The sequence below is a fragment of the Nilaparvata lugens genome, chromosome 8 (assembly GCF_014356525.2).
Source record: "Nilaparvata lugens isolate BPH chromosome 8, ASM1435652v1, whole genome shotgun sequence".
NCBI classification, from domain to species: Eukaryota; Metazoa; Arthropoda; class Insecta; order Hemiptera; family Delphacidae; genus Nilaparvata; species Nilaparvata lugens.
The window spans coordinates 46,889,206-46,914,511 of record NC_052511.1 but is presented as its reverse complement, the minus strand read 5'-3'; the positions used below and the strand labels follow the sequence as shown (position 1 = coordinate 46,914,511).

The following is a 25,306-nucleotide window of genomic DNA, read 5'->3' as shown; positions in this document are numbered from 1 at the left end:
CGCGTGCACTTGCTGGTTGCGTTCAGTGTGACCAGCTAAATGCAAGTCACAACTTGTTTCAATGGCACTTTCCAGATTTTGTTTCTCGTCTCATGAATAATCTGACGTGCACTTGCACATATACACATTCAATTTGATCACCCCCTCAAGAACAGATGCTTCTAGAAGCTCCCTACTTACTAATTGGTTATCCAATGTTGTTTTTTTTTAATTCATAATTATGTCTTTTACAATAAAACATGCCATTATATCACTCTATCAATTTAATAAACTCTCTCTTCAGTGTTTTGTGGCAGAGAGATCCTAGAGTCCTAACTCCGCCCTTAATGAAGGCAATTTCTCAGCTGAGCTTTAGTGTTTACGAGTTTGTGTTTCTTGAATAGTTCCAAATTTCTTAACTAACTCAATATTATTCGTTAAAAGTGGTAATTGAGTGGAATATTTCTAATTAATTTATCAATTTAAGCCATCTAAATTCAAAATTTATAGTTTTAATGTTTATTTTGGACCAAAATTTTTAAAATTGTACACGTGAAATTCTAACCTTATCATGGACTTTGTCACCTATAAATTTGGAAGAAAAATAGCACAAGGACTACCTTATTATTTTATCTTTCAATGTTACTACATTAGTGTTATTTGCATTGTGAATAAATAAATAAATAATTATTCAATTCAATTCTCTTTCCCCAGGAACAAATGCTGCGTAAATCGCCGGACATAGTCATCGCCACACCAGGTCGTCTAATCGACCACATCAGGAATGCACCTTCTTTCAGCATAGACCAAGTTGAGGTAATTATACCACTAGCTTACCCGGCGAACTTCGTACCGCCAAAAAGTCAATGTATCTCATGTCACACTTGACTTTATTTGGTGAATCATGAAATTTATCTGACAATCAATATTTTCATGTGCTTAGTCATGCAGCATTTATTATTCCGACATTGCAACATATTCTCGATCAATTGGTAGTAATATCTATCAGTAAAGTGTTGAATTAAAAAAATAGATACCGGTAGGTAAAATCAGTGTTTCAAAGATGAATTTAATGTTTTCATAGTTGTTGATTGTCAATAGATGGTCCAGGAAATATGCGATTTACGATGATTTACACAGAATTCAATATTCTTTACATCTTCAATTTTAGGATGAATTTCAGCTAAGCTAAATTCAAAAAAATGTAAATTATTCTGTCATTCTTCAGTAATTGATGAATGCAATATGAACAACACTCTTTCATGAGTTGAATAATTTTTTCCAACATTTTCTAGTTTCTCAATGATAGACGACTGATAATTATTTGTATAGGTCTTGTAAGGAACCATTATCTACAGCTGGTACCAATCAACCAATGTATCTAGAATCTATATATATATATATATATATAATATATATATATATATATGTAAAAGCGAAATGGCTGACTGACTGACTCACTCACTCGCAGAACTAAAAATCTACCGGACCAAAAACGTTCAAATTTGGTAGGTATGTTCAGTTGGCCCTTTAGAGGCGCACTAAGAAATATTTTAACTCGAAGGGTGGTTTTTAAGGGTTTAAAGTTAGTCTTTTAGCATGTATATTCTTCTTATTCTCTTAATCATAATTGAAAAATGTCCATACCAATATAGAACCATATGTCCATACCATATGTTAATATAGAACCATAATCTAGAGAGAGTACCTCTTCGAAACAGTTGTTAACTGGTAACTAAATTAATAATTTTGTCAGGTTGGCATTAAGTTGAGTTGACTTTGTTAGGTTGGCACCAAGTTGAATATTGAAATGCATTTATCGCAGAAAAATTGATTGGGCACTGCTACTTCAATCAGAGCTATCCCTGGGAATATTATATTACTAGCCGTCCGGCTCGCTTCGCTCGCCATATCCGTTTAGCCAGACGTTTATTTTGGATCCCCGACTGGATCTTTCTAACATATATATATATATGTAAAAGCGAAATGGCTGACTGACTGACTCACTCACTCGCAGAACTAAAAATCTACCGGACCAAAAACGTTCAAATTTGGTAGGTATGTTCAGTTGGCCCTTTAGAGGCGCACTAAGAAATATTTTAACTCGAAGGGTGGTTTTTAAGGGTTTAAAGTTAGTCTTTTAGCATGTATATTCTTCTTATTCTCTTAATCATAATTGAAAAATGTCCATACCAATATAGAACCATATGTCCATACCATATGTTAATATAGAACCATAATCTAGAGAGAGTACCTCTTCGAAACAGTTGTTAACTGGTAACTAAATTAATAATTTTATCAGGTTGGCATTAAGTTGAGTTGACTTTGTTAGGTTGGCACCAAGTTGAATATTGAAATGCATTTATCGCAGAAAAATTGATTGGGCACTGCTACTTCAATCAGAGCTATCCCTGGGAATATTATATTACTAGCCGTCCGGCTCGCTTCGCTCGCCATATCCGTTTAGCCAGACGTTTATTTTGGATCCCCGACTGGATCTTTCTAACATAATTATGATAAAAATGCTCAAATGAAAAGTGCAGGCGAGCCTGCTGATCTCATTCTTCGACGATCCAGTCGGGGGTCCAGGGGCGGAGCACCCTGGCTAGACGGATATGGCGAGCGAAGCGAGCCTGACGGCTAGTAGAATATACGAGATTCGTATTCCTTGAATACAATATATTCTAGGCACCTTGCAATCAACTACACTCTAACTCCAAACTACCGTATTAATACCACAGTACACTATTTATTACAGCTGGTAACTTTAGATGTTAAATCATATTATCATCATAACATGATCATCTTTCCGTTATTCGGTAGCCGCTCGGTCGGCAAGTACGAAAACATAGGTCTGTAAAATGGATTAGTAAATAATTATTATTATTGAAATTGAAATTTCTGGTCAGAAACCATCCCCAATATTCACACACATATTCCCAAAGTTTCATGCCGATCTGTCAAGTAGTTTTTAAGTCTAAAGGGAACAAACCCACATGCAGACATTCATTTTTCATATAGATTTGAAAATTTGTATTTTGATTGTATTGTTTTTAATTTTTGATTTATTTTATGTTGAATTGAATGAAATTATTGATTGAATGAATTTGTAGGTGCTAATCCTAGACGAGGCTGACCGTATCCTAGACGAGTACTTCCAGGAGCAGTTGCACGAAATAGTGAAGCAGTGCTCTAGGACTAGACAGACGCTGCTGTTCAGTGCCACCATGACGGATGCCGTCAGGGACCTGGCCTCTGTGTCGCTCGACAAGCCTGTGCGCATATTCGTCGACAACAATCAGGATGTCGCTTTCAATCTCAGGCAGGAGTTTGTCAAGTGAGTAGAGCAGGAGTTTGTCAAGTGAGTAGAGCAGAAGTTTGTCAAGTGAGTAGAGCAGGAGTTTGTCAAGTGAGTAGAGCAGGAGTTTGTCAAGTGAGTAAAGCAGGAGTTTGTCAAGTGAGTAGAGCAGGAGTTTGTCAAGTGAGTAGAGCAGAAGTTTGTCAAGTGAGTAGAGCAGGAGTTTGTCAAGTGAGTAGAGCAGGAGTTTGTCAAGTGAGTAGAGCAGAAGTTTGTCAAGTGAGTAGAGCAAGAGTTTGTCAAGTGAGTAGAGCAGGAGTTTGTCAAGTGAGTAGAGCAGAAGTTTGTCAAGTGAGTAGAGCAGGAGTTTGTCAAGTGAGTAGAGCAGAAGTTTGTCAAGTGAGTAGAGCAGGAGTTTGTCAAGTGAGTAGAGCAGAAGTTTGTCAAGTGAGTAGAGCAGGAGTTTGTCAAGTGAGTAGAGCAGAAGTTTGTCAAGTGAGTAGAGCAGGAGTTTGTCAAGTAAGTAAAGCAGGAGTTTGTCAAATGTGTAGAGTACTGAGTAAGGCTGGGCGTACACCGGTCAGTCAAGACAAGACTAGTCACGTTTAGTCACGTCAAGATTAGTCACAAATATCGGGGCACCGAGCTTCGCTCGTTATTTATCCATTGATAAACAGAACACAATTCTTTAAAATTATTGGGGAAGGACTCTAACAGGCACAGCCCAAAACTGTTTCTTCCCCGAATTTTGATTTATACACTATAAATAGTCTAAAAGTCGGTTATGTTCCATACACTTGAATTCAGGTCCAATTTTCAGTCCAAATATTTGAAACCAGAAAAGTTCCAATTTAGATTGTTCGCAAACCAAATTGAATATCAAAATAACACTCACTAATCACTTAAAACTGTAAAATAATGATTAACTTTAAATATTATGATATACTCTAATTTAGAATGATATACCATGTCATGTCAACAAATCAGATTATTTTCTAGAAAATATTTCTCGTGAGATACGGTAAGCTGATTGAATGATTACACAGCTGATCTCCCACACAGGCACACGCATCTTCTGTTATCGACAAACGACAAAATTATCATCTGTTTTACAAGGATGATCTAATTTACTAGTGCAATCTAATTTTTATATCATAAACCTACTATGTTCCAAATTTCGTGAAAATCATTAAAGCCGTTTTCGAGATCCGTTGGACATAAATAACCGTAAATAAATAAATAATCCATATTTTTGATTTTACAGATATACAGAATTCCTCGCTTAATATAATAGAATACTTCACATAGTTGCTTGTGACGCAACACACACTGATTAGTCATTGCAATTAGACATGACTCCATAAGCAACTATCTGAAGTATTGTGACTAAACGTGACTTGTCTTGTCTTGGCTAACCAATGTACGCCCAGCCTCAGGTGGGCCGTCCACTGGAACCGATTTCGTCCGAACTAGCATCGGCCGAAAACTACCGAACTCGTCCGAACGATCCCCCAACAAAGAAAGCTATAGATGCTCGTCCATTGCAACAGGTTCATACGTCCGTGCACGGCCGTCTCCGGCCGATCAAGTTTTCGATCCGAATCGAATGGGATTTTCCGGCTCTATCCGGCCGAAGTCGAGCTGAGACAACATCATCCTAACCTCAAAATTGTTTCACAGTCTTGTCTGCTTTTGTTTTTGAACTTGTTCTGTTTTATAAATCTTTTTTATTATGTTTGTGAGTAAACACACACAGAAGAATGACTTTGTCTACTAACTAGCTTGCCACTTCACTCTCTGGCAACCAGCCAACTACTGAACTGGACTGACGAAAATGGTTCCAATGGACGACCATGTTCGGCCGAATTAACGGCCGGCAGATTCATCCGATTCATCGGTTGAATACGGTTCCAGTGAACGGTTACCCTAAAGCAGGAGTTTGTCAAGTGAGCAAAGCAGGAGTAAAGTGAGTCTAGTAGTTAATAAATCAGGAGTTAGTCACGTAGTAATTAAAGTAGTAACTAAATCAGGAGTTAGTCAAGCGAGTAAAGTATTGAGTGAGGCAGGAGTTTGTCAAATGAGTACAACTGAAAGGAATTAATACTATTTATACTACTATACTACTCATTATTAAACTGGATTCTCAATATTCGTGAAAGTAACCGGCAGTTAAAATTTAACTCCTATGAGCTCTGATTGTATTATTCCCGCTCAGCACGGCTATAGAGAAAAGATATCACAATAAGATATGCCATGGTTTGTAGAATTCATTCAAAGTTTGAAAGTTTTGTATCAAATTATAGTGTTGTGTATCAAGTTGAGAAGATACTGTATCATATTGTGATGATACTTATCATTGTGTAATTATTATTAAACGAAAATCTCAATTAAATGCTGTAACTCACCCCGAAGACTTCTGCTACTACAAATATTGACAACAGAGTAAAAAGCTTCATGGAAATTCGATGAGCGCTACTATACAAAAATTATTTGTCTGCCCGGGAATCGAACCCAGTACCTCCTAAGTGCCCGTCAGGAATGCTAACCCTTACACCAAACTGACAATCTCTGGATACAGTAGCAGAAGTCTTCGGGGTGATTTACAGCATTTAATTGGGATTTTCGTTTAATAATTATTATTAAATCATTAGCATTTGAATAATTGCAATATCTCAGTAATTTCCATCTGTAGACTGGCTGGCCTCTATGGCTTCGTATAAAATGAGCGCTGCTATCCAGATATTGTAAGTTTGGTGTAAGGGTAAGCATTCCTGACCGGCACTTAGGAGGACTGGGTTCGATTCCTGGGCTGACAAATAATTTTTGTATAGTAGCGCTCATCGAATATCCATCTGGCTGTTTACCCTGTTGTCAATATTTGCAGTAGCAGAAGTCTTCGGGGTGATTTACAGCATTTAATTGGGATTTTCGTTTAATAATGATGATGATTGAATCAAACTTGAATTTTAAAAAACACTTTTGAAATGAAAATGCACTTACTTTTGTAGTGACGATCGTTTCGACCTGTTGTTGGTCATCATCAGACTGATCGTCGAAACGATCGTCACTACAAAAGTAAGTGCATTTTCACTTCAAAAGTGTTTTTTAAAATTCAAGTTTAATGTTAACAGTGAAAAAGTATGGATATACAACAGAGATGATTGAATCATTAGCATTTGAATAATTGCAATATCTCAGTAATTTCCATTTGTATCATTGTGTGATAATACTGCATCATATTGTGGTGTTATTATATCATTTATGGCGAAGCATGAGCAGATATCTTTTCATGGCATAGGACGTTTATGTCCCAAATTTCACTGTTAACTCAAGCCGATAGTCCTAGTAGTTGTTTTTCGTGAAGCTATGTGACACTGGTAGTCTCTCATTCTGTGCCGTTCTTACACTCTCACCCCAATAACACAGTAATAATGGACAATAGTCGACTGTAATCGGCTTGAATTAACAGAAAATCGGCTTGAAAATTGGAACATGAACTACCTGTACCATGGGATATCTTCTTGTGCTATATTTTCTATAATTATGCTACTGCACACCCAAATCGGAAGTGACTAGCATTAACGTTCAGATATTCAGCTGTACATTCGTATCATACTTGTGAAAGCTCACATTAGTGACTGTCCTCACAGATGCCTCTTAAATTTTAATCATGCTTAAATGCCACGTAAACCAGAAACAGGCGTTTTGAAAAGAAGACTCCTCTGATTAGATTTCGAGGCAATTAATCACGGTTAAAATTTAAAGGGATTTTGTGCAACTGAGCACTACCTCCGTAAACAAATCCATAGTACATGACAGGTGGTTGATGGTAACGTCAGCATAAGTATTGCTCCTACGCCAATAAAAATTTGTTGATTTCAGCTGATCTATATCAGCTAGTGTTTTTATTAGTGTAGGTGCCCTAACTGTGCTGACGTCACCAGAATCCACTACGGCTTTTTGTTTACGGAGGTAGTGAACTGTATCCTCTACTATTAAACGAGCAACTTCTGTATATATTTTTAGATGTTTGGATGTTTATATCATAGAGAAACAATAGCATAAGTAGATATCCCATAGTATAGGACGTTTATGTCGCAACTTTTACTGTTATCTCAAGCCTATAGTCCACGTAGTTCTTTCCCGTGAAGCTTCATGACGCTGGTAGCTCTCATATTGTGCCGTTCATACACTTTTACTCGTTCAAAACAGTAAAAATCGACAATAATCGACAGTAATCGGCTTGAGATAACAGTAAACGTTGCGACATAAACGCCCTATACCATGGGATATCTACTTACACTATTGTTTCTCTATGTTCATATGTTTGTATTTCACCGGATCTCGTAAACGGCTCTGACGATTCTCACGAAATTCAGAACATAGTAGGTTTATTATATAAAGATTCGATTGCACTAGGTCTCATCCCTGAGAAAACTCACTGAAGAACATTGAAAGGATAATTATTATTCATCCTTAGAAAAACATCTGATAATAGTTATATTTCGTCGTCTGTTGGTGATGGAAGTGAGTGAGCGAGTTCATGTGTGTGGGACTGTGTCAAAATTATGACCCAGCTGTTGAACTTTTGTAATCATTCAATCAGGTACTTAGTTCCGGTTGCAAAAAAGCCGGGTTATTTTCAATCCTGATTAATTCCAGTAGATCCATCTTTTTGAAATGGTCTTCTCTGATTTGGTTCACGTGAAGTTAATCAGGATTAAAATTTAACCGGCTTTTGTGCAACTGGGCCTTTGTGAGGGAAATTTTTGCATTCCTCTGGGAATTAATCTCAATTTAATGTTATTAGATGGAACATCTCTGTATGAATGTTATTATAATTTCTTCTTTCGTAACAAAATTTTTATGCTTTTGTACTCTAGAGCGAAGCTCGGTCCCCGATATTTTAATCTTATCCAAGAGGCAATAAGCATAAGTTCAACTTCAAATAATAATTTGTTAATTATTTATCTTTCTATTTACAGGATAAGACAGAAATACGAGCCATACAGAGAGGCAATTCTGGCTTCGCTGGTGTGCCGCACTTTCCATAGCAGTACAATGGTGTTTGTGCAGACCAAGAAGGAAGCTCACCGTGTTCACATCATGTTGGGTCTGTTGGGAGTCAAAGTGGCCGAATTACATGGCAACATGTCCCAGCCACAACGTATGGAGGCGTTGAGAAGGTAACTTGTTGCAGAGAATAGTTGCAGAGTGGGTCTTGATGTATGGAAGCGTTCAGAAGTCGACTTGTTACGATTTTAGTTTTTTCGGGGAGTAAGATGGCACTCAGGAGGGAACTTGTTGGTGTAACTTGTTGCAGGGTCCAGGTTCAAACGTTTTTTTTTATGTGTTCGGAGAGAGAATAGCGGATCTATAGTTTAACTTCTTCTACCCGGTTTCACCCAGCTTTGGTCAAATATCTTCTAGCCATGGTCGAATTAATCATGTTCAAAACTTAGCCATTTGTTCAAATATAGAAGCGTTGCACCAGCATCGGTCACAGTCAAAATTTCATCGGTTAAATCTGAACACGGTCAGTTTTTCGAAGCAGTAAGTTTCTGAGAATGACTGACATCCTATTGACTATATTATCTGATTTTGGCTTATGTTCAAGGATTTTTAAATAAAAGACATGAATATTATTATCCTACTATATTAAGCGAGCAATTTCTGTATCTATATATCTGGTTATTTTTATAGCTGGTTATTTATGTTTAACGGATCTCGAAAACGGCTCTACCGATTTTCACGAAATTTGGAACATAGTAGGTTTATGATATAAAGATTCGATTGCTCTAGGTCTCATCCTTGGAAAAACTCGCTGAACGACATTAAAAGGATAATTCATCCTTGGCTGAAACAGCTGTGGATAGTAAAAAAGTAAGTGAGCGAGTGAGTATGTGAAAAATCAAAATATCGCATCCCCGAAATTCATAAGATGACGTATAGCCAGCTGTGAAATATAAACATGATTATTTTAGAGAATAATTCTCAATAAATAAAAATAACGAGCGAAGCACGGTGCCCCGATATTTATTAATGAAGCAAGGTATAATACGTCATGGAGGGAATTTCAAGACAGAAAAAAAGGAAACATTAATTGATATTATTTTTGTAAATCCCATGATATAATGATATGGATTGATTGGTTCTCAATTCATTCATACAGTAAGTACATCATCAAAATGATAGGGAGAGAAAAAATAAGGTAACCTTATGCTATTCCTCTCCAAAGTTTAGATTAGGTTACACATAGTGCGAAATAGGTCAAGTCTTGTAGTTGTTCACTTCACAAAATTTTCAGTCCTCAATTATTTTCACAAAGTAGACTTTTAAATTTAGATGCTTCAAAACCTTAACATTAAACTAATATTTTTAGATTAGATGAAGTTCTTAGTTACACTATTAGCAACTATTTTGTGGTACAGTGAGGTCCACGTTATAATGTCAGTATTTGATTAACATTGGTGTTGCTAACCTTGTCGAATGATTTTTCAAATAACTTTTTCTTGTTTTGTTTCAGATTCAAAGACTCAGAAGTAGACGTGTTGGTGGCAACAGACGTGGCCGCTAGAGGTCTGGACATTCGCAACGTTAAGACAGTCATCAACTTTGTGATGCCACCGAGCTTAGAGCACTACATCCATAGAGTGGGCAGAACGGCGCGTGCCGGGCGAGCTGGAGTGTCGGTCAGCATGTGTGGAGAGTCTGAGCGGAAAATTGTCAAGGTCAGCATTTTGAAAATAATAGAATTTTTGTAGTTATATCGTCATAGCCGAGGCGGGAAATTTTCAAAGTCAATATTGTCAGTTTCCGATAGAGGCAGCACCTGATTAACATTGTTTACAGTTGTTACTGTATCAATAGTTAGGCTCAACTCACACTTACGCGACTCAGGTCGAGAAGAGACTCGACTCCAGTCGAGAGCATGTGTTTCCTAATGGTGACACTCAGGTGAACCGTCCACTGGAACCGATTTCGTCCGAACTAGCATCGGCCGAAAACTACCGAACTCGTCCGAACGATCCCCCAACAAAGAAAGCTATAGATGCTCGTCTATTGCAACAGGTTCATACGTCTGTTCACGGCCGATCAAGTTTTCGATCCGAATTGAATGGTGTTTTCCGGCTCTATCCGGCCGAAATCGAGCTGAGACTTCATCCTAACCTCAAAGTTGTTTCACAGTCTTGACTGTTTTTGTTTTTTGAACTTGTTCTGTTTTATAAAGTTTTAACTATGGACAATGAAAAGTTGATAAGTTTGTTTCAAGAGCATGTTCCATTGTGGGATATGCGAGACAAAAGATATCATCTTTGTGATTTTCAAAGGAATCTGTAGACAAAGATTGCTGAAAAATAGTATCTGAAGGTAAGATTATTAATAATAAAATCAAATCAAATTCATTTATTGCCAAAAAGAAAACAAACAATAATTTACACATACATACACGAGCAAAAATAAAAATAAAATGTTCATAATACAATATTACACATACAAGCATATACATGAGAGCAGAAAAAACCAATTATAAAATAATAATGTCTCTGGTCGAGGGTACAACACGACCAGAGGAGTTTATTCAAATTATAGACCTGATTACAAAAAGCATATAAGGTACAATTATTTACAAAGTATTAATACAATTGGTTGATTATTCGCTGATCTAAGAAAATGTGGCCCCGCTATATATGAATATATGTCGGGATGCGACTAATCTTGCTAATTCTAATGAATAACTAATCTAGTGGATATTTGTTTATTCAATTTTCAAATTTCAATATAATCATTGTTTATGAAATATTTTGGTGGCTATGATAGTAGTTGAATCAATAATTGGCAACCAGCCAACTACTGAACTAGACTGACAAACGATTCCAATGGACGACCATATTCGGCCGAATTAACGGCCGGCAGATTCGTCCGATCCAACGGCCGAACGGATCGTTTGAATACGGTTCCAGTGGACGGTTACCCTCAGACCAGTCGATTCTAGTCTCCGCGACGTCGATTTGAAAACACATGCTCTCGACTAGAGTCGAGTCTCTTCTCGACCTGAGTCGCGTAAGTGTGAGTTGAGCCTAACTGTTCGTTAGGGTATGATCACATTGAATGCGTATATGTGCAAGTGCATGTCAGATCATGGATGAGCCGAAAAACAAAATTTGATAAGTGCCATTGTAACACGTTGTGAGTTGCATGCAGCTGCTTACACTGAACGCAACCAGCAAGTGCACGCGTTCAGTGTCAGTGTTCCTTCCAATTGAACAAATCCAAATTTTATTTCTCATCTGCACCCTTGCTCATGCATAACCAAGCTTGCACTTGCACATATACGACCTTGATGTCGAGAAGCTGTGGTTCCAACAAGATGGCGCAACGTGTCACACAGCTCGTGCCACAATCGATGTATTGAAAGACACGTTTGGTGACTGCCTGATTTCAAGTTTTGGACCTGTGAATTGGCCTCCAAGATCTTGTGATTTAACACCGCTAGACTACTTTCTGTGGGGCTATTTGAAGTCATTTGTCTTGTGACGTGTGTGTGTGTGTGTGTGTGTGTGTGTGTGTGTGAGTGTCATAAATCATAGTCAAGTGACAAACGCTCGACCATTTTGGAGACAACATTCGCCGTGTTATTGTCGATATACGGACACAAATGTTGGAAAAAGTTATAGAAAAATTGGACGTCCACATTAGACTACATCCGATCCAGCCGTGGCGGTCATATGCCAGAAATAATATTCAAAATGTACGGTAACGCCACAATATTATCTTTCTAATTAAAAAAAATTATGTCAATCGAATAATCCATTGTTGTTTTCACTCATTCATTTTTATTCACAATCACAAATCATAATTATAATATGATTGGGAGAAGACAACAGGCATAGCCCAAAACTGTCTTCTCTCAAATTTTTGCAAATAAAAGTTTCAAAAAAGAATGAGGTTAGATTTCACTTTTCACTTCAAAAAGTCCAATTTACACTTCAAAACTAATGACTAAACTACAATTTTTGATTTTGTTTTCGCCCCACTTGGATGTAATGAGCTGGTTTTCGTGCGCCATATGGAGGCCGAAAATGATTGTTTTCTGACCAGGCCGGTAAAAGATTTACGGCCCTAGGGCTGTAAAATAACCTTGAAGTCAGCTGATTCTGATTTGATGTGAACGTGTTTACAAAATGGTTTATGAAACGGAATCAGTTTATGCTTCTAGAATTGAATAAGTATTCTGCAATAAGATACTATCATTTTATTTGGATGAATAAAATACAGATAAGATATATATTATAAACTATTCAAATTCGATTTTCAGAGTAGGATAGACTTCTAACCTAAACTTCTGAAGTCAACGACAACAAGCATTGTTGACGTTTACATTTAGATTGGCCAAATTTCAAGTGTGCTAAAACAGCTGATCAAAACACTTTTCATTATTTGTGTTTATTATTCAAGAATCAAAACATTTATAATAATATCATCTTATTGTCATTTGGAAGAATAAAAAGTATAAACTCAACTTCTTACATAATTGAACATAATCTTTCAGGTTATTTAGACAAATCAGAATAAAAAATAAAAATACTTGACAATTTCCTGATATTCAGATTACCTCAGATTTGCTAGAGCTATGACCTTCCTGTTTTGCTTTCGGAAGTGCCTAATAAACAATTATTCTCATATTTATATTGTTTATTTTTCTGTGTGGCGAAAAATAACGTTCTCAACATGGGCAAAAATGTTTTTCCGGCTCTCAATCTTTTCTAGTCCTCGGCCTACGGCCTCGGACTTGAAAACCGATTTCGAGCCGGAAAAGTCTCATTTTCGGCCCTAGGTGCGAAATATACTATTTATTGCAATTTAAAGTTCTAAACCTCTAACACCCGTTATTAACATTACATATTGGTTTATGTCTTGAGAATCATAATACGATGATTGACTGAATATTGTGACCTATGTTTTCCTGTAGTAAATCACAAACCTTTATGTCATTTAATTAATTTAATAACTAATAAACTATTTTATTCTATTGACAATCATAAATCGTTAGAATTTGAACCTAGTTTTTCAAACTTGAGCAAATGTAATACTATAACAAATTGTTATAAACTAGTTCTAAAGGCTTCCTCCTATTCAGCCTCCTGGTAAACTGTGTAATGGTACCATAACCTAATTTTAATGTAATTTATTCAAATATTGCCAACAGACTATTCTATTCTAACTTGCAGGAAATCATTATAAATTGTAATATATTTTTCCTACAGTTACGTTGAAAAGTGGCCATTGCTGCACTGATTACAGAACGCAAAGAATCACTTTTCCGCTCTAGTGCGGGAAAAATTTTTCTGCACTCCAGATTTGCAACATGGCAACGCAAATACTTAGTAGGTTATATGGAGCACAGTGCAGCAAAATCAAAATGAAGTTGGTAACAGTGACTGCTGTGGCTGCTATAGTGAGCAGAGGTGCAACCAAGCACACGCGCTAATTATTATTCATTATATATTATAACCAAGGACAACGAGGACTTTAGGATTTTAGGATTAAGGTTTTTATCAATAATAAAATTACACAGAAAAACATTTGATGGATTCCAGGCAATTTTACCCATAATTACCCACTTTTCATATTCAATGGTAACTGTAGGAAAAACTTAATGTGAAATACGTGCGCAAAGTTCCTCTGCTGCACTCAAGAAACCATTCCGCCCTCGCCTACGGCTCGTTTCTTTCGGTGCAGCAAACTGTCACTTTGCGCACTAGTTGCACAAATAACTATTCTAGAGGTTGTGATCACATTGGATGAACATATGTGCAAGTGGACGTCAGATCATTGGATGAACATATGTTCGGCTCGGGCGTAAACGTTTCTTTCGGTGCAGCAAACTGTCACTTTGCGCACTAGTTGCACAAATAACTATTAGCAACCGTTAGTAAATGACAAAGTCTATACGGTTTTTAAACGGCTATAAAAACCAATGCGAAAAACCTCATTTGTTGATGTAAGGCTAGGCACACACCAGTTAGTCTAGACAAGACACGTTTAGTCACAATACTTCACATAGTTGCTTATGAAGACATGACTAATTGCAATGACTAATCAGTTTGTGTTGCGTCATAAGCAGCTATGTGAAGTATTGTGACTAATCGTGACTAGTCTTGTCTTGAACTGGTGTGTGCCTAGTCTTAATATTCACCAAACGATTTAATTCTTACATTATTTGAAGACGTAAGGTTGAAAAATTATGATAAGCCTGATAACTATACCATAATATAAAATAGTTGAATAGTTGTAGCTAAACAATATTTATTTAATGAATATTAAACCCGTATTCAAAACCATTTCATGTTCGAACATAGGCAAGTTCCAGCCGAGAACTTATGCATTTGATGGTTGATATACTATGCTAGCCTAGTTATTTATAATTATTTATATTTAATTTATTGACACTGTTCCAATGTATTTCTTACATCTGATGAATAATAGTTATTTGTGCAACTAGTGCGCAAAGTGACAGTTTGCTGCACCGAAAGAAACGTTTAAACCCGAGCCGTAGGTGAGGGCGGAATAGTTTCTTGAGTGCAGCAGAGGAACTTTGCGCACGTATTTCACATTAAATTTTTCCTACAGTTACCATTGAATATCAAAAGTGGGTAATTATGAGTAAAATTCCCTGAAATCCATTAAATGTTTGTGTGTGTGATGCTGTTATTAATAAAAACCTTAATTTATTTAAAATTGAATAATGTAGTAGTAAATGAATGAAGGCGGCTGTGTGCTGAATGTGGTGGCTGTCAACTGCTGTCATCCACCGCCTCAATATTATTATAACGTGCACCACAGTCACTGTTACCAACTTAATTTTGATTTTGCTGCACTGGTGCTCCATATAACCTACTAACTACTTTGCGTTGTCATGCTGCAAATCTGGAGTACGCAAAGTACTCACTTTGCGCACTAGTGCGGAAAAGTGATTCTTTGCGGCCTGCAATCAGTGCAGAAATGGTCACTTTTCAAGGTATCTGTAGGAAAAGACTATTTCTATCCTATTCTATTCTTTACTATTCATATTTCCTAATCAATACTATTTTGTTCTATTCCACAGGAAATCATAAAACGCGCCCGTAACCCGGTGAAAAGCCGGATCGTTCCGGTGGAAATCCTGGAAAAGTATCGGAAAAAGGTGGAGAAACTGGAGGGGGAGATCGAAGCCATCCTTAAGGAGGAGGAGGCGGAGAGGCTGTTGGCCAAAGCTGAGAATCAGGCGAACAAAGTGGAGAACCTGATGAAGGAAAAAGGAAAGGGAATGGGAGAGAGACCGAGGGAGTGGTTCCAGAGTACGAAGGAGCGGATGAAGGAGAAAGAGAGGTAGGTGAAAGAAGAAAGACGAAGATTATTGGTGTGTGTTTTTCAATTTTGCATTTGTTTCTGGAAAGGAAAATATTATATTCTCTTTCAAAGTTTTTGTATTATTATTAAATAATTATTATTAAACAAAAATCCCAATTAAATGCTGTAATGCTATCACCCCGACAACTTCTGCTACTGCAAATATTACAGAATTAGATTACAGTTAATATTACTGTGTTTCACAGTATTTAATTGGGATTTTCGTTTAATAATAATTAAATGAAAAAGACTAAAGAAATTGTCAAAAAACCACTGATTTATTGATAATTAGAAAGACCGGTTTCGGTTATTACACCATTGTCAATCTCTGATAAACTAAAACTAAATACAAGAGCAGCAGAATTTATCAGTTTCAAGCATTGTCTATTGAAGAAAATGTTCCTTTCTGCTACTCCATACTTGAGTTTCAATTTAAAATATAACTTCACTTGTTCAGCTTGACTTGCTAGTTTCACTTTTTGTGTAGTTGAGAAGTTGATATTGTGGTAATTATTCATATTGAATGAAAAAGACTAAGAAATTGTAAAAAAAACCACTGATTTATTGATAATTAGAAAAAAAATTAGTAATAATTATTCATCAATTAGCATTTGAACAAATGCAACTTCCAATTTATTTCCATAAATGTTTTTGTATTGTTCTCGAAATAATTATTGTTCAAAGTTTTTGTATTGTTAAAAAGTATTTGCTTTGTGAAAAGAAATAAGAATTATTTATTCACGTAAGTTACAATACATTCTGGTTTATACACGAATTTACAATAAATTACAGTATAGCAGCTAATTATGCAACAAATTTCACATATTATGAAAACTTATTAATTACAATAAAGATTGAATGCAAATGATTGGTTCACAGTTTTAGTGAACAGAAATTTTGAGTGAAGTAATCTATAAAAACTTCATTTGCCTTGCATTTAATAGCTATGAAATGAACGGCACAGTATGAGAGACTTAGGCTCAACTCACACTTACGCGACTCAGGTCGAGAAGAGACTCGACTCTAGTGGAGAGCATGTGTTATCAAATGGTGACAGTCGCGGAGACTAGAATCGACTGGTCTGAGTGTAATAGTTATTTGTATATCTAGAGTGAAAAGTACGACTTTTTCTCCCTGAGGGAAAAGTTTGAAGCCCGAGGCGAAGCCGAGGGCAACAATTTTCCTGAGGGAGAAAAAGTATTTTTCACTCGTGATGTACACAACATTTTTCCTCCATCTACATTTTTTCGTAGAATTAATCAAGATTAAAATTTAACCGGCTTTTGTGCGAACGGTTCTATAGTGAGGTGCACGTTATAATGGAAGTGGAGAAAGATAGAAAAACGTTGCCGATCCTCTGTCTTGTCAATACCTTCTATAGACGGTAGCTGATACAGGTTTATTGATGTAATATTAACTGTTCATTCTCGTTTAAAATAATCAATTATTGTATTTTTCCAAGCAAGATATATTTTTCAATAATTTCTTAATGAATTTTCATAATCCAGATGAAATATTTTGTTAATTATCAATTCATTGTTACATTGTTAAAAGACGTTCTGGCAAGAAAGCTTAGCGAGAAAGAGATAGCGCTGTCCGCATTGTTGAATGATAGACAAGGATAGCAATACCATTTCTAATCAAACACTGCCATTATAACGTGGACCTCACTATAGGACTATATGCTTGAGTTGAAAGTGGACGATCTAAGATTTTAGATTTCTAAGATTGATGCTCGTTACAGCATACAAACCTCTGGTTTTGTTGGCAACGTCTATGTCGAGAAGAAGAAAAAAAATTCTTTAATGTATTTTACTAATGTTTCAGTTTTGAAAATTGTACGGTATTATGATAAATAAAAAATTTAATTAGATTTGAAATGACCTATACCATCGGATATCTTCTTATGCTATCTTTTCTCTATGGCTTTTTGTGTAGTTGAGAAGTTGATATTCTGGTAATTATTATTCATATTAAATTAAAAGACTGTGCCGGTTGCACAACAGCCGGTTAAATTTTAACCGTGATTAACTTTACGAGAACCAATCAGAGAAGCCGTCTTATCAAGAAGGCCATCTCTGATTGGTTCTCGTGGAATTATTCACGGTTGAAATTTAACTAGCTTCTGTGCAACCGGCACTAAGAAATCGTCTAAACCACAGATTATATTAAAAGCAGAAAGACCGGTTTCGGTTGTTACACCATTGTCAATCTCTGATAAACTCTCTATGATATTATTCTTTATTTGTTATTGATTGATACAATAAGTACATCATCAAAATGATAGGGAGAGAAAAACTAAGGTAACCTTTTGCTATTCCTCTCCCAAATTTAGATAAGGCTACACATAGTCCCAAATAGGTTCAGTCTTGTAGTTGTTCACTTTACAAATTTTCAGTCATTAATTAATTTCACAACGTGGATTTTTAAATTTAGATGCTTCAAAACCAAACATAGAAGAAATATTTCACATTATTATCACCAAAATATGAAATATTCACATATTAAAGAAATAATGAACATTAGCCTCATTATACTGATGATTTGTCATTCCAGAACAATTTGTATTATGTTTTTCTTTTTTGTGTAGTTGAGAAGTTGATATTGTGGTAATTATTCATATTGAATGAAAAAGACAAGACAATTCAAGACAAAGACAATATTTATTGTCTTTCTCAAAAAGACAATTTCTCAGTCTTTTTCATTCAATATTATGTTTTTATTTTAGAGAATAACTAATTTTATTTTCATTTGCAGGCAGAAGTTGGGAAAAGGAGAGAGCGAGAAGAAAAAGGGAGGTAAGAAGAGGAAGAACGAGGATGAGGAGGGAGAGCTGGAAGTGGGGAAGGAGGGCAGGAAGAGGGGGAAGAAGGAGGTGGGAGATGCGGCCGAAAGTAGGGTGAAGAATGAGATGGAGAAGGTGGCTCTACTGCAGGCCAGAATGGCTAAGAGAAAAGGACAGAAGAGGAGAATGAATGCGGTCTATGATCCTGCTAATAAGGTTGCTAATGGAAATGGTGAGTAGATTATTATTTGTTTTAATTAATCCTTTAGAATAGAAATCTTTACTGTCATTAAACACAGTGCAATATACATAGTCATCAAGAAACAAAATACCTACAAAAGTCACACAGACAAATACAGAATGAAACAATTCACACAAATAAATATGAAGTCTGAACACATATAACAATAAGCTTCTGCAAAATATATAACTTCTATACATGAATAATAGATAGATATAACCTGAAATTACATTAAAACAGTTAAATAAGTCATAAAAAATCTGGTGTGGCGCACTCACACAACTTTTCCTTGCCGTTATGAAAATTGATCAATTGACGCTAGTGTACACGTGCAACTCAAGTCTACCATTCAAAGATCAGAGCCAGCTGGTGACAGGACAATAATCTGCTATCTCTTCATAGTGAATGATTTAATAGAATCAACAGTTGCCAAAAGTTTGCAATTCAATAATCCCATTTTCTCAAATTTCAAGCTTATTTTCAATTTTAGGTGAAAATGTTACTGAACATTAATTGTAGAGATTTTCATGCTCAATCTTTTCCACACGAAATTTTTTGTTCAAATTGTATCTGAAGCAAGATAATTGGAAATCTAAAATCGAAATTTGCATAGATGGGGCGGAGCTCCTGAAATTTTTACGGATATGGGACTTGTGGCAGTTGATAGAGCTTATCAATGACTATTTTAGGTATAAATTTGATCAAAATCGTTGGAGTCATTTTCGAGAAAATCGCGAAAAACCCTGTTTTTGACAACATTTTTGCCATTTTAGCCGCCATCTTGAATTGCATTTGATCGAAATTGTTCGTGTCGGATCCTTATATTGTAAGGACCTTAAGTTCCAAATTTCAAGTAATTTCGTTAATTGGGAGATGAGATATCGTGTACACAGACGCACATACACTCATACACACACACACACACACACACACACACACACACACACACACACACACACACACACACACACACACTCACTCACACGTACACACACATTTATACATACAAACCAATACCCAAAAATCACTTTTTGGTCTCAGGGGACCTTGAAACGTATAGAAATTTAGAAATTGGGGTACCTTAATTTTTTCGGAAAGCAATACTTTCCTTACACCTATGGTAATAGGGCAAGGAAAGTAGAAAGAAAGGCTTTCCATACTCAGATCATGCTATTCTTGAAGTGAATAAAGTGGTTTGGCTTTCAGGAACTTGAGCATTATAATTTAAAATTTTCCAATGGTAACATTTCTAGCATCTAGTGGTAACTTATTAAATAATTTTATACTCATATAATCAAAGTTCATTTGAGTCCTAGTCAATCTAGCCTGCTTTACCTGCAGCTGATACCTATTTCTTGTGACTTGACTAACAATATCACTTCTTTGCATTAATTAACCAAGACTGCCTTTAGCAAAAAGCAAACAATTGATAATTGTTATCAAATGAAAATCCAAATTAAATGCTGTAGTTCACCCCGAATACTTCTGCTACTGCAAATATTGACAACCGGGTAAACAGCTAGATGAAAATTCGATGAGCGCGAATATTCAAAAATTATGTCAGCCCGGGAATCGAACCCAGTACCTCCTAATTGCCGGTCGGGCACGCGTACTCCAAACTGACAATCTGTGGATAGCAGCTCTCATTTTATACGAAGCCATAGCGGCCAGCCATACAGCCATTCTACAGATGGAAAATGATGAAACTAAAAGCTTTTGATATTAAACGCCTTGAAAAGTAACGACTCTCGCTTAAAATAGATAAATATTTTTTTTAGATAATGTTGTTGGTGAGATTTAGTGATATCTAAATCCATAAAGCCTGGTTTTCATTAGTAGAGTTAGTGGTAGAGTTTCCTGGGCAAGTACTAACTATTTTGTGAACTCTCCCAATGAAAACGTTCATGGTAGAGTACTAGTTTTTAGTAGAGTAGAGTGGGATAGCACCGTGGGATAGTACTCTACCACTTGCCTTCCCCCACCACCGCTTCTCACTCTACTCTACCACTACTATGCTAATGAAGACAGTCTCCAGCTAGTAGAGTAGAGTCGTGCCTTATGCTATCAAGTTTAAGAAGTATTTTTCATTTATTAAAAAGTATTAATTTATTAAAATTTTTGAATAGTGTTAATAAGTGTTAATTTATAAAAAGTATTACACATTTAACAGTCTCGAGCTAGTAGAGTAGTGTCGTGTCGAAGGCTATCAAGTTTAAGAAGTATTGTTATTTATTAAAAAGTATAAATTGATTAGAAGTTTCAATTTATTAAAAAGTATTGACATTTTAAGGGTAGTTTTGTTCACTAGACAACACACTTTACCTACTATTCTCAACTGTAGTGAAAACAGTTACTCGACCAAGTAAGTAGAGTAGAGTTGGCTCGGTAGAGTTAGTATGCCAGTTACTCGACCACTAACTCTACTAATGAAAACCAGGCTTTATGAAACACTGGAATGTTGTCTAGATGTATCACGAGTTTATTTAAAAATTACATATATTTTTCAACACCTATAGTTTTTTTCATTTATTTATTCATTATTTTACAAAGGCGACTTTCTAGAAGTATTTTAAGCCTAGTTGATGATGATGGGATGAATGATAATACAATGAAGGTAGTTATGAATGAATAAAAGTTATAGGTTATGCTATCCACTTGAATTGATTTGAGTCCACTTTTCAGTCCAGAAATAAATTAACTAGGAATTTTGAATTTGATTTGATTAAAAACCGAATATAATAGAACTAGCCGTAAGGCTCCCTTCGCTCGCCATATCCGTCTAGCCAGGGGGCTCCGCCCTGGATCGTCCGAGAATGAGATCAGCAGGCTCGCTTCGCTCGCCTGCATTTTTCATTTGAGCATTTTTATCATATGTTAGGACGATCCAGTCGGGGGTCCAGACTAAACGTCTGGCTAAACGGATATGGTGAGCGAAGCGAGCCGGACGGCCAGTAATATAATATTCCCAGGGATCTCTGATTGAAGTAGCAGTGCCCAATCAATTTTTCCGCGATAAATGCATTTCAATTTTCAATTTGGTGCCAACCTAACAAAGTCAACTCAACTGAATACCAACCTGACAAAATTATTAATTTAGTTACCAGAACAACTGTTTCGAAGAGGTACTCTCTCTAGATTGTAGTTTTATATTAACATTATGGTATGGACATTTCAATTATAACTAAGATATTGGAATAAGAAGAATATACATGCTAAAAGACGAACTTTAAACCCTTAAAAACCACCCTTAGAGTTGAAATATCGCCAAAAGATTTCTTAGTGCGCCTCTAAAGGGCCAACTGAACATACCTACCAAATTTGAACGTTTTTGGTCCGGTAGATTTTTAGTTCTGCGAGTGAGTGAGTCAGTGAGTGAGTGCCATTTCGCTTATATATATATATAGATGATAACATTCAATAAACTGTCAGACACTGAAGATGAAGGTGGTTTTGTAATACTGTACTTAGGTTGATTTAGTTAAACTGAGTTAATTTATTGATTTTTTTGCAGCAGTTGGAGGCAAGAAACGAAAGAATTCTGCATTTGACTCTGACCTTACTGATGTCAGCAACAGGAAAGTGAAGAGTCTCAGATATGAGTAAGTATTCCTTAACACTTTGCCACAAAAAATGTCATTTGTTGTTGAATTCTATGATAACTACAGTTGGACCTCTGTATAACGAAGTTGATTATCCCGAGAAAAAAATCGCTGCAGAGAGGTATTCGTTATTGAGAGGTTGCTCTGTCAAGAAAACTGCCACAATCTTATGGATCTTATAATATATCAACGACGGTAATTAAATGATTTGGGCGGTATTTAGTGCCTTATTGGGAAAATATTTAAGGAATATACCATTCTAATCAACATTGAAATCGTCTTTCGGTTTATAATTATTTAGATCTTTTCTGAGAACATTTTCATTCCAGAATTCACAAGAGGGTACATATCAACACTAGCACTTTCACCCGATATCACTTTTTTGACGAGAGGTCATGCCGTTTTTTGAATTTTTCTAACCAGCCGTTACTTGCCTCGAAGCTACTGTATCCCAATGATACTACAAATTCTAAAGCCTTTTCATTGATTAAATTCCCTGACAATGGACGATTTTTCTCGAGCATTACAGTCACCCATTTTATCACTGCGTTATCAGTATCATCAAATTTACAAAGCTGTATTCTCTTTCTTTGCAAATCATGAGCAACATTTAGTTTTAGAATCGGATCACGAATTTTTAGAAACTGAATGAAACTGAGTACAGTAACTTAACCAGCAAAATTGAAATGCGTGACAGAAGCAAGGATAAGAAAGTCCAGTCGTTTACCTGCCTGGTCTACGAATGACAACTTCTTGGAAGTCTATTTCCAGTAACTTGCATTCAATTTCCGACATGTGTTTCAACCTCTATTGACTGTCTATCACCCTATCTTCTTCCTAATTGAATTGCCATGTATTTCTAGTCATTTAGTCCATATTATTATTGAAACTAAACAATTCTTTGAAAATGACTCTCTGCTTCCTATACACACTACATTTTGTATGTTGAAGTCAAGAGAAAACTTTGTTGTTGAGAGGTCCGAAACTCGTTAAATAGAGGTAAATAAGCAGCCAAAACTCAAAAATGTCATGGGGACGAGGAAAAAATTCGTTGTGTAGAGGATTTCGTTAAGTGGAGGTTCGTTATAGAGAAGTTCGACTGTATATCATAAATTCTACAGTTATAGTGAGGTTCACGTTATAATCGCAGTGGAGAAAGATAGGAGAACAGCGTTGACGACACTCTGCCTTGCCACTGCCTTCTATAGAGGCAGAAAATATATATTTATTTATAATTTTTACAAAGAAGCACTGATCGAGAGATAAAAACTAAGGATACTCATTATACTATTTCTCTCCCAAATTTAGATAACATTTTAAAAGTTCGAAATAGGGTTATGATATCCTATTATATTAAGCGAGCAATTTCTGTATATCTGTTCATATTTTTTATATCTGGTTATTTATGTCCAACGGATCTCAAAAACGGCTCTAACGATTTTCACAAAATTTGGAACATAGTAGGTTTATGATGTGAAAATTCGATTGCACTAGGTCTCATCCCTGGGAAAACTCGCTGAAGGACATGAAAAGGATAACAATTATTCATCCTTGGAAAAACAGATGATAATTTCGTCGTCTGTCGAAACAGAAGATGCGTGTGTGGGAGAGAAACAGATTTATTTTCAGCTGTGTAATCAATCAGCGAGAAATATTATCTAGACAATTTAATCGACTTGATCAAAATAAACTGATTTGTTGACATGACATTATAATCCTTCTAAACTAGATTATATCATAATTTTCAAAGTTGATCATTATTTGACAATTTTAAGTGATTAGTGAGTGTTATTTTGTTATTCAATTTGGTTTGTAAATAATCTTAAATAGAACATTTTTGTTATCAAATGTTTGAACAGAAAATTGAACCTGAATTCAAGTTAACCTACTTTCTGGACTATTTTTTATAGTGTATAATCAAAATTCGAGGAAAAACAGTTTTGGGCTGTGCCTGTTAGTACTTCCCCAATCATTTTAAAGAATTGTGTTCGGTTTATCAATAGTCAATAAAGAAATAACGAGCGAAGCTCGGTTCCCCGATATTATATTATTATGTTATATCATAGAGCATAAGTAGATATCCCATGGTATAGGGCGTTTATGTCGCAACTTTTACTGTTATCCCAAGCCGATAGTTCACGTAGTTCTTTCCCATGCAGCTGTGTGACGCTGGTAGTCAGTCTCCCAAATATTGCCGTTCATACACTCTCACCCCAACAAAACAGTAAAAATTGACAATAATCGACAGTAATCTGCTTGAGATAACAGTAAAAGTTGCAACATAAATTCCCTATACCATGGGATATCTACTTACGCTATTGTTTCTCTATGGTTATATATTCAAGAATGTATATTTTTTAAAACTTGTTTTTCATTTGTTTATTCATATGATAAATTGATGTTTCAACATTTTATTTTTTCACAGTGCCAGCAAACACAAAAGAGATGAGCAACGGAACAACAAGTCCAACAACAATAAAAACAACAACAACAAGAAAGATTTTAAGAAACCTAAAAGATGGAAATAAATGTTGTAGTTATGTATGATGATCCAATAAATTTTCTATTTGTTCAACATTTTGTTTTGTTAATCAATACTTCAAAGCCTTACTTATAGATTAATTGCAGTATTCTGATTTCATTAGAATCTGTTTGGTTTCAAAGCATTTAAATTTAAAAATCTACTTTGTGAAAATAATTGAGGACTGTTAATTTGTGAACAACTACAAGACTTGACCTATTTGGGACTATGTGTAACCTTATCTGAAAAAAGACTATGATGAAGAATAAATGGAAGGAGGAAAAGAAGCAGAAGAAGAAGTCGAAGAAGAGGAAGAACAAAATAGGAGAAGAAGAAGACAGGAGAAGACGAGGGAAGTGTAGGAGAAGGAGAAGAGGAAGAAGAAGAAGAGGATAAACAAAATAGGAGTAGAAAAAGAAGACAGGAGCGAGAAGAACAACAACAAGAATACGACTGGAGTTGAAGGAGGAGAAGAAGAAGACGAAAAAGA

At 35.8% G+C, this 25,306-nt stretch overlaps 1 protein-coding gene across 2 annotated transcripts in view; it reads left to right on the top strand.

Annotated features, from left to right (window-relative positions):
* LOC111044054 (probable ATP-dependent RNA helicase DDX27) overlaps window positions 1–24,872 on the top strand; it is a 37,918-nt gene extending 13,046 nt beyond the window's left edge. Inside the window, exons 7-14 of one of the 2 annotated variants that reach the window (XM_022329107.2) lie at window positions 694–795; window positions 3,093–3,316; window positions 8,263–8,463; window positions 9,804–10,008; window positions 15,387–15,649; window positions 18,428–18,687; window positions 22,208–22,295; window positions 24,721–24,872. In XM_022329107.2, coding sequence (XP_022184799.2) covers window positions 694–795; window positions 3,093–3,316; window positions 8,263–8,463; window positions 9,804–10,008; window positions 15,387–15,649; window positions 18,428–18,687; window positions 22,208–22,295; window positions 24,721–24,823 — 1,446 coding nt within the window. In that variant the 3' untranslated portion in view covers window positions 24,824–24,872. The remainder of the gene's footprint in view (window positions 1–693; window positions 796–3,092; window positions 3,317–8,262; window positions 8,464–9,803; window positions 10,009–15,386; window positions 15,650–18,427; window positions 18,688–22,207; window positions 22,296–24,720) is intronic. The other variant, XM_022329108.2, reaches the window with a different exon arrangement.
* The last annotated feature ends 434 nt before the right edge of the window (window positions 24,873–25,306 follow it).